General features: G+C 38.5%; 2 protein-coding genes across 2 annotated transcripts; both read left to right on the forward strand.

Moving 5' to 3' along the window:
• Positions 1-80: 80 nt before the first annotated feature.
• On the forward strand, positions 81-8032 carry LOC6033109 (inosine triphosphate pyrophosphatase). The gene is made up of 3 exons (XM_038255334.1): positions 81-391; positions 5338-5705; positions 7919-8032. Exons 1-2 carry the CDS (start codon positions 151-153, stop codon positions 5667-5669), a joined length of 573 nt encoding a protein of 190 aa, XP_038111262.1. The 5' UTR covers positions 81-150; the 3' UTR covers positions 5670-5705; positions 7919-8032.
• A 726-nt stretch (positions 8033-8758) lies between these two features.
• On the forward strand, positions 8759-10110 carry LOC6033110 (mannose-P-dolichol utilization defect 1 protein homolog). Its single transcript, XM_001843553.2, has 3 exons — positions 8759-8876; positions 8940-9054; positions 9122-10110. Exons 2-3 carry the CDS (start codon positions 8967-8969, stop codon positions 9802-9804), a joined length of 771 nt encoding a protein of 256 aa, XP_001843605.2. The 5' UTR covers positions 8759-8876; positions 8940-8966; the 3' UTR covers positions 9805-10110.
• The last annotated feature ends 83 nt before the right edge of the window (positions 10111-10193 follow it).

Raw genomic sequence — 10193 nt, forward strand, 5'->3', positions numbered from 1 at the left:
CGAGGGACTACGCGAGCGCAACACAGTAGGTTGTGACGTGACGAATTCAGCTTGTCGTGCAGCACACCCCAAATTGTATCACAACATAACCTTGCGTCATTACTTCAATCAGTCGCTCAAAGTTTTGACCGGGTACCGCCAATCCGCGAAATGGCCTCTCGACCGATTTCGTTCGTTACCGGCAATGCCAAGAAGCTAGAGGAGGTCCGTGCCATCCTGGGAGCGGCCTTCCCGCGGGAGATTGTGGCGGTGAAGCTGGATCTTCCCGAGCTGCAGGGCGAGGTGGACGATATCTGCCGGAAGAAGTGTCTCGAGGCGGCTCGCAACGTGAAGGGACCGGTGCTGGTGGAGGACACGTGTCTTTGCTTTAACGCGCTGAAGGGATTGCCGGGTAAATATTTTGATTTTTATTATTCCAAGATCATCTAGGATTAACCGTTGGCTCTTTTTTGTTCCCTATTTTTGAAACTTATATTTTTTATGCAATTCGCAATTTTGCTTTTTTAAATTTTTTTTTATTTATAAATTCACACATTTTTCTTTTAAAAAAAGAGAAAATAATTATGTAATTTTATTGATTGTAAACTCAACACATTTTTGTGCAGTGCAAATTAATATGAGTTATTAAAGTAAATTAAATAATCAGGAATGGTCACTTTTTGTTTATTTCTCAGATTACAAACTCAAATGCAAACATTTTCCCATTCATTTAGACATTTCAAATAACTGAAAAATTTAAAAAAGTGTTCATAACAAAAAGATACGTTTTTGTTAAAGAATGAATCCTGAGTTTTCTTTTAAAAAGATCCAATTAACAAAATTTAAATATTTTTTGCTTTTTGGGTGTTTTTGAAATTGCCTTGAGTCAGAGCCGAGGTCAGAGCAGTGTTACAAATGAGTGATACAAAACAGGTCTCTGCTAAGCCTGTCATCTTAGTGAAACCAAAACATTACCAACACTACTAAACACCAGAAAATTTCGACAGGGGCTACTCACAAACACAAATGCTTGGAATAGTTTCAGACAGGGGCTACTCACGAATACAACTGCGTGGGCTAGTATGGTTTTGGCGACGGACCAAGGTATGAGCATGAGCATGAGCATGAGAGACCACCCATGGTTGTCCTTCTCCGTTGCTGAACAGGACCGTAATATCCCATCAGCACAACCGGTCACATGCTTTAACGATCAAATGATGTTTCCCTTATCAACAGCATGCATGAATGCGCTGAAAAGATAAAACATCACGATCATCAAAACTAGAGCCGGTGCGAATAGGAAACAGTCGTTGGCCACCAACGGCGCCCGCCATGTCAGTTTGTAGATCTCGAGGGAACGGGGCGGGAATGTTAGTTAGCACAGGCTGCTACCAAGGGTGGGTTCTATACGATATCCACACCCCCGCGTGTGCCGGAAAACTACTTCTACTTTGGATTTTGTTAGTGGGGAAGGGTAATGGCCAGGATTCATCATAGAGGATGATGATGTGGCCCAATAATCAATGTATTTCGTTGAATAGGGTGATGTATTATGTATTCTCAAGGCAAACAATCGGATGATGCGGATGAGACTGTTCCCGGTTATTTGGTGTTGAGTTTAGCATAAATGATTGAATCTTAGACAGCCGGCTGTGGAAAGATAGAAACAAAATTATGTGTGATTAAAAGGTGAAATATTAAACTCAGCGTAACATATTTACGTAGAGTTGACCTGAGACTATTTATACTTTTAAATTATTATAAGATGAGCGACCAATTAATGACTTATGAGTTATGATGTTATCTGAAGGACTTGAACAATCGTGTTGAAACAATATTTGTCACCGTGATTCGCGGGAAACGAATGGTCGAATTGAATGATAATTTATATTTTGCTAACGCAATTTAAAACGAATCTTCCCGTTAAACAATTGCAAATCATTATAGTATTAATTCGACTGCGATTCTCCACAAATTCTTCGTCGGCGTGCCTTCCGATCAACGGTGATGTAAGAAGGGCTTCATTCATTAAAATGGGTTTATATCATAAGCCTTTAAATATATTCGTCGGCGTGCCTTCCGATCATCGATGATATAGAAAGGACTTAATCCAGCAATACGACTTGCTTGACTTAAAAAAAATTTGGTTCGTTTCTATCGAAAACTATATAAATAGAACAAAAAACTCATCGGCCGACGAACGTACGAACTAAAAAAAAAATTAAAAAAAGAAGAAGGAGACCAATAACCCCATGCACACAAACAGCGACACAAAAGAGACGAAAATAACACGAAAAAAAAACAGGACTGTGCGTCCTCATAGGCACTGCACTAATCTCTTTACCTAAGAATCACAAATAATACACAAACACAGAAATCACGATTTCAAGGAGAAATTCCAATTCACACACATGAAAGCGACTGAAAATAACACAGCAAAATCCGAATCATATGCTAAACATCAGAGAACAATAAAAATAACACTATAAATAAGTGCACAAATTACAAAATTACAAATTACTATAAATTTTGTTGGAAGATCAATGGTCAAAATATAAAACAAGAACCACCAAAGAAAGTAGCTTAAATCACAAGGAAGGAAGACGAACACTAAAAGGACGATTAGAAACTACGGCGTCTGCGTGATGCTCCGAATGCGGCTGTAAGCGATTGAAACTTCAACTTGGGGATCGCCAAGGCATGTAGGCCATCAAATAATTGCAGCTCCCGCAAAAAGTACCTTTTTCCAGTGAGCGATAAGATGGGTATTACCCAAGGTATTACCCATCATCAGGTATGTGACTTTAGTTGCCTTTATTATTTACAGTCGGCTCAGGTGTTTATCGAAAGGAAAAAAAAATTTTGTGGTTTTAGTGTTTTTGTAAAAGGAAAAAAAATCTAAAAGCCCGAATCAAGCAGCCGTGCCACGATGAAGGAGTTTGAAAGTGTTCGTGGGCTGCTATGTTGATGAGAGGAGTTGCAGGAATAAAGTGTTGTTGGTGGGGGTGAAAACGTTACCAGTGAAATTATAATGCGAGCCAATTTGAAGAAAATTGTGGCAGTTGACAATCATCATCGCAAAAGGTGTCACTCATAGAAGCACACCATCAGCAGTGCAGTGAATTCCGATAAAATCCTTTTCAAAAATTCTGAATTGTTTCATATTTCTTCTAATATTTTTAAATTTCAATCACTACTCTTATACATTTATTGCTATCTATCTTTGAAAATCCTACACAATAATCTGCTACATTTTCCTACTATCAATTCTAATAATCTCTTAGATCTTTACTTAAAGATAACCTGTATCATCCTACTACTCTACTGTAACTTGACTGTAATTGTCCGCTTTCCTATTATATTTTCTAATAATTTTTGAATATTTCAGCTGGTTATGAAGGTAATTTACTATATGACGCATCATAAATTGGAAAAATATTAAATTATATATTATTACACATAACACACCGTACACAACATCCATGCAATCATAAATCGGAGCGTTTGGTACGGTATGTCCACGCATCCTTCCTCCCCTGTTGATTCTGTGAAATGTGATCCGTTTTCAGAATCCTCTCTGCGGTAAACACGACGCAGTAGGGCTGGCCGCTTTAATTTTTGTAATACATTTTCGGGTGTTCTCGGATGTACTGCAATTATTAATATTGACAAGAAAAGTGCTTGAGGCGTAATCTTATCACAAGACTTTCCAGCATGCTTTCATCGGACTGGCTGCGTCTGTGTCAGATTAGATTAGATTAGAAATTACAAAATTACAAATTACTATAAAACAAAAATAATAAGTTTAAAAAAAATATAAGCGCATATTACATTTTGTTTAATTAGAATTGATTCATTCTTAAACAGCCGACTGTGGAAAGACCGAATCGTAGGTCAAAATATTGTCATTTATTTTTATTCCTAATCCTAACTGAATAATAAGCTGAAGAAAGAAAAACACACCCACACAAAGTGGGGAAGATAAACGGCAAAAATGGTAGTGGAAATCTGACTTGAGCTGACTAAAAGCATCAAACGAACTACGAGCAAAACAATTACAATTGGAATTTAATTTGAAGTGAATATTTTCATCAGTTGTCTTCTGGTTTACGTCTACATTATATTGCATGCAAGTTTGTTTAATTAGGTCTACAAGGCATTGGCAAAAAAAAAAAAAAAAAAAAAAAAAAAAAAACTATAGTTCTTCTGCTTTTGGTGACGGACCAAGGTATGTAGATTATTCCCAGCTGTCAAAATAGTTAGCACGAAATCCGGATTTTATATGGAGAATTTCAGAAAAGTGAACATTTGACCATTTTCCGGGCAAATTTCACTGGATTATTTTTCGGTACCGAAAAACGCGTTTAATTGAATTATTTTTTTTTTGAAAAAAATATTTGTGTTTTAAAAGCGTATTTCAGTTCAGTTTGGCATGCTTAACAACCCCACAGAAAAAAAAAATCCGGTGAAATTTGCCCAGAAAATGATTAAATTTTCACTTTTCTGAAATTCTCCACATGAAATTTCTGAAATTCTCCACATAAAATCCAGGTTTCGTGCTAACTAACTATTTTGACAGCTTGAAAACCCGCCTTATCTTACTAATCTACATACCTTGGTGACGGACGAGTCTGCAGTCAGCTTACTCTGACACCACTGATTATCTCTGTACCAAAAAACATCCGAGAGTATTGCGACCGTCACTGTAGCACAGACAAACAGACGAGACTCTCCATACAAATTATTTTCAACATCCATCATCCTCAATAAATCCATCAAATCACTGTGGCGCCAGCGCTGTCTAGTGAGACACAGCCGAAACACCTCCTAATTACCAATACTTCTGTGACTATAGCTTGTGAGATCTCTTCTTGTGTCTCGTGATTCCTAGCGATGGCATTCTCTCTCTATCACTCCTCCCTTTTTCCTCGACTATGCTCTCTCACCGCTGAGTCTCTCAATCTCTCCGAAAACTTTTGTGTTGAGCATAATAATTATGGTTAATTATGGTTAGTTTGCAAAAGGCCGTAACCACCATCACGACCTCCGTCACTTATTTGAATTTTCCTCTGAAACAAATGTTTCATAGTTTTTCAGTAAAGAGCATTTCCAGAGTTTTTTTTTGAAAAGGTCCTGTAAACAAAATTATCATTTTTAGCTTTTTGGTTGTTTCTAGAACAGCCTTTGAATCAGGGGTATTCAAAAATACCCAAATAGCAACAAAAAAAAAAGTTCATAGGACCTTATTTTTTTTTAAATTGATCGAGAACCGTTAGAAAACCGGCTTTGTTTACAGCTGGCGCTTGGGACCTTTTCAAAACTAACCCGAGATCTTTGCTTTTGCTACTCTTCTCGCAGGCCCCTACATCAAGTGGTTCCTGGAAAAGCTGGGCCCGGAGGGTCTGCACAAGCTGCTCGACGGCTGGGAGGACAAATCGGCGCAAGCCGTGTGCACCTTTGCGTACGCACCGGACGAACAGGGCGAGGTGCTGCTGTTCCAGGGCCGTACCGACGGCGATATCGTGTTTCCGCGGGGAAGTCGCGACTTTGGCTGGGATCCCATATTCCAGCCCAAGGGGTACGACAAAACGTACGCCGAGCTGCCGAAGGAGCGCAAGAATGAAATCTCGCATCGCTTTCGGGCGCTGGACAAGCTGAGGGAGTACTTTGGCGGTGAGGAGAAAAAGTGAAAGATTTGCTATGAAGAAGAACCGAGAAGAACAGTAATCCCGCATAGTCAACAACCATACAGTCACCATTTGTCGAATGATTTTTCCTAAATGATCTTAATAATACACCAAATAGGGTGCAACCGTACATTTTCCATTCCCCAAACAATCCTACAATTTATTAAATAGGTCGTTAGGTAATGTTACAATACATTTTTAACAAGGGATTTTTTTCGTGGATCATAGTCATACCCTACCCCAAACTGTTCAATTCTTATTTTATGTGAACCGTACCACAAATTAATAAAATATGATTTTAAATGGTGAACTGCTTTACCGACACTTACCGACACCATTTGAAAAGGGAGGAGCCAAAAAATAAACTTTACAAATGTTCTGGGAACTATGGATTTAACGGGAATTGTAAGTATATGATTATTAATGGTGAGCGTTTTTTTTGTAATGTCCGGGATTTGTTACCGCTTGATGATGATGTCTCCTGTTGATTCTTCCGTGGTGCTGCCGCCTTATCTAATTGAGCTATCTCAGTTACATTACGTTTGGCGGTTTAAAATGCATTTTATTATGAAATGTGGCCTCAAAATTTATCATAAATATATCGTAACATGTATGGTAGAACCATACAAATAAATTATAGACCAATCACATGGCGAACAGTTATCGTTCTGATAATGGTCAATCAATTGATTAAATTATTTGGTCTTATAAAAATTATCACGAAAATAAATTAGCTTTACATACAAACTATATGGCAAACAGGTATATCGTTCCATGAATTGTTGAACAATGGTTTGAATTGTTGGGACTTAGAAAAATTTTCGCTGAATTCAGGTATATCGTTCCATGAATTGTTGAACAATTGTTTGAATTGTTGGGACTTAGGAAAATTTTCGCTGAATTCAGGTATATCGTTCCATGAATTGTTGAACAATGGTTTGAATTTTTGGGACTTAGGAAAATTTTCGCTGAATTCAGGTATATCGTTCCATGAATTGTTGAACAGTGGTTTGAATTGTTGGGACTTAGGAAAATTTTCGCTGAATTCAGGTATATCGTTCCATGAATTGTTAAAGTATTATTTGAATTATTCGGACCTAGAATTTTTTTTTGCTGTAGTTCAATTGGCTCAATCATACAATACCTGTTTCAAATAATCCTAAGCGTTTGGCGAACAGTTATATCGTTCCATGAATTGTTATACAATTGTTTGGATTATTGGGACTTAAGAGTTTTTCGCTGAGCTTCAAGTTGGAAATACTACATCGGCTATGGTACCCTTATGTTTTAACCTCGGTTTTAACAATAGCTGTTCCGAAAAATCCTTACCATATGGCGAAAAGTTATATTTCTCCATGAATTGTTGAACAATTGTTTGAATCATCGGGACTTAAGAAAATTTTCGCTAAAATTAATTTTTGGCTCAATCATACAAAAACTGTTTGATATAATACCAAACATATGAGGAATAATTATATCGTACCATTAATTGTTGTGCAATTGTTTCAATTATTAGGACTTAGGAAATTTAGGAAATTTTCCGCTTAGGTTTCTTTGACTAAATCATACCGAGTATCATAACTTTTATCATACCGGCTACAGTACTATTATGTTCTAACCAGGAAGGTGCTGTGTCCTATCCCTCGCCTAGACCAGACCAAAATCCATGATTAAACTGACAGACCAAATCTGTCAGACCAAGACTGTCAGACCAAAGAGCAAAAAGTAAACAATCTTGGTCTTCGACGTAGGTGCACACAAATCAAGAAAATAAAATTTGAAAAAGAATTTTATTTTTCCAATTCAATGACTGGGTTTGGACTGCAAAATTGAATGTACGTCAGAAAATGATTAAACAGTGCGGCGTCCTGTACACCGACAATTAAATAAGCAGTTAAAAGCCTTATTCTTCCATTTTAATTTTTGATTGCGTATTCGGTTTACACCTGAAAAATCTTGAAATTATTTATACGGATTTGTGATTCCTCTCTTTCCATCATTCCCTTGGTTCTAACAATAGCTGTTTCGAACCATCCTAATCGTATGACGAATAGATACCGTTCATTAAATTGTAGGAAAAAAATCAACCATTCGAATATGTCAAGATAAGTGTAACAATTCAGAAAAAAGTACCATTTTAATTTTGTTATATGGTCGTGACATTATATCAACAATATCACAAATGGTAACCATACCAGAAATAATTTTCTAATGATTTCGACAGTTTCACCTTTGGTATTTGATTATGCGGGATGTGATTGAATCATATTTATGTAATTCGAAAAATTAAACAATAAGGCTATCGCTAGGGCTACCTTTTCAAAAAAAGAAATACGAAATGCAGTTTTAAAATCATTGCGCTTTGAGTCCTTTTCTCAATATTGGCAAACAAAATTTATTCTTACAAAACCAATTTCATCTCGGACATACACTCAAACCCCGATGGTTTGACACCAACTGTTGTCAAACGAACGGGGTCACGTTTTAGTTTGACACCCCTTTTACACGGAGTTCACACACACTACCAAACGTTTGTTTTGATAGTGCGCGTGAGCGCCGTGTAAAAAGTGACAGTTCGTCACTTTTTAGTTTGACTTTGACCAACCAACGGGGTACAAACTAAAAAAGTGTCAAACGAAAAAGTGACCAACCACCGGGGGTTGAGTGTATTTCTAAAATGAATAAGTTTATCGGAAACCGTGACAGTTTTTTTCCGTGCGCAACATCTTTCTCGGTACGCAACAAATCTGTTTCGTCACGCAACGTGTAGCGTGAAAACTGATATCTGACCCAGCCATGCCAGATATACAGATAAATCTGTATTTTACAGATTTTTCGATCCCAAAAATCTCAAAAATCTGTATTTACAGATTTTTTAAAAATGGTTATATTTGACAGTTTCAACAATTTAGTAATTAATTTATGCTTTAATATGATTAAAAAGCTTAAATCTGTTGTTAAACATTTTAAAATGTCTTCTATGGTTTTGAATTGGACAAGATACAGATAAAATACAGATTTATTTTCAAGAAAATACAGATCTCCCACAAAATAATCTGGCAACGTTGATCTGACCGGGCTCCCGGTTTCTGCGGCTTGTTTACAAAATGGTCCTTCATCAGCGTTTGACAGTTCGCCGACACGTCCGTTCATTTTACATCGCGCGACGATTTGCATTTTCCGGGCACTGAGTCCTTTTCCTTTTTCCTCGTAATTTTTCGCTAATTAAGTGTGTGTTTTGTGGTGAATTAACTAGCTTTTGTTTTGTTTCAGGAACTCCCCTTGTAATTGGTTAAGAAAATGGCAGATTTCGCCAAGCAATTGATGCTGTTCGTGATGGACGAAAAGTGTTACGCGAATTACTTCGTAGACTTTGACTTCTTCGATGGTAAGTTGCTATTTTTAACTCGATATCGGTATCTTTTAATGGGATTCTTTCTTTGCTCTCTTATCAGCCGACTGCATGAAGGCACTGATCAGCAAAGGTCTCGGATTCGGGATCATCGCCGGTTCGGTGCTGGTCAAAGTCCCTCAGATTACGAAAATCTTGAAGAACAAGTCGGGCCAGGGCATAAATCTGTTCAGCGTGTGCTTGGATCTGCTGGCCATTACGATCCACATGTCGTACAGCTTCGTGAGCGGGTTCCCGTTCAGTGCTTGGGGGGACACGTCCTTCCTGGCCCTTCAGACGGCCCTGATTGCCGTGCTGGTGCTGTTTTACGGTGGTTCTGCGTCGGGAGCGGTCGCATTCGGTGGTGTCTATTCGGCCATTGCGTACGTCCTCATGGGAGGGCTGACTCCGCTCAAGTACCTGCTCATTGCCCAGGGCCTTAACATTCCGATCCTGCTGCTGGGCAAGCTGTCCCAGGCGTACACCAACTACCGGAACGGCAGCACCGGCCAGCTATCGGCCGTCACGTGCTTTATGCTGTTGGCCGGAGCCCTCGCCCGGATCTTTACCTCCATCCAGGAGACGGGCGACCAGATGATGATCCTCACGTACGGCTGCTCGTCCTTTGCCAACGCCGTCATCGTGGCCCAGCTTCTGTACTACTGGAACGCGGACAAGGACAAGAAGGCGGCCGGAGCCGGAGGTGCCTCCAAGAAGGCCAAATCCAAGGCCAAGAAAACTGACTAAACCAAAAATTTACTAAAAAAGACAATGCTCATCACAAGATTATTCCAGTTTTGCGTAGTTAGTTAGTGAGAGCAGTACAAAGAATTTGAGTTTTTTTGTCTCTCCCCGAGATTTGTCGTTGCGATAAGCTTGTAAAAGTTCGATTTCTTAGTTCTTTAGATGTCAATTACACACACTCAGACACTGAATAGCGATAAATTTTACTCATGGAAAGCTGTTTTCCAAACTAGCGCCAGAACGGCGGCAGAAAATGCAGCTCTTTTTTCAATAAAATGCATTGAATAAACAAGACAGAAATAAAAAAAATCTCCAAATTAATTCCAAAAATCCGAAAATCCCAGATTTAATTGGCCAGAGAACGCGCTCTCGCACGCTTCTCGAACTCGGGA

Source organism: Culex quinquefasciatus, chromosome 2 (genome assembly GCF_015732765.1).
Source record: "Culex quinquefasciatus strain JHB chromosome 2, VPISU_Cqui_1.0_pri_paternal, whole genome shotgun sequence".
Taxonomy (NCBI): domain Eukaryota; kingdom Metazoa; phylum Arthropoda; class Insecta; order Diptera; family Culicidae; genus Culex; species Culex quinquefasciatus.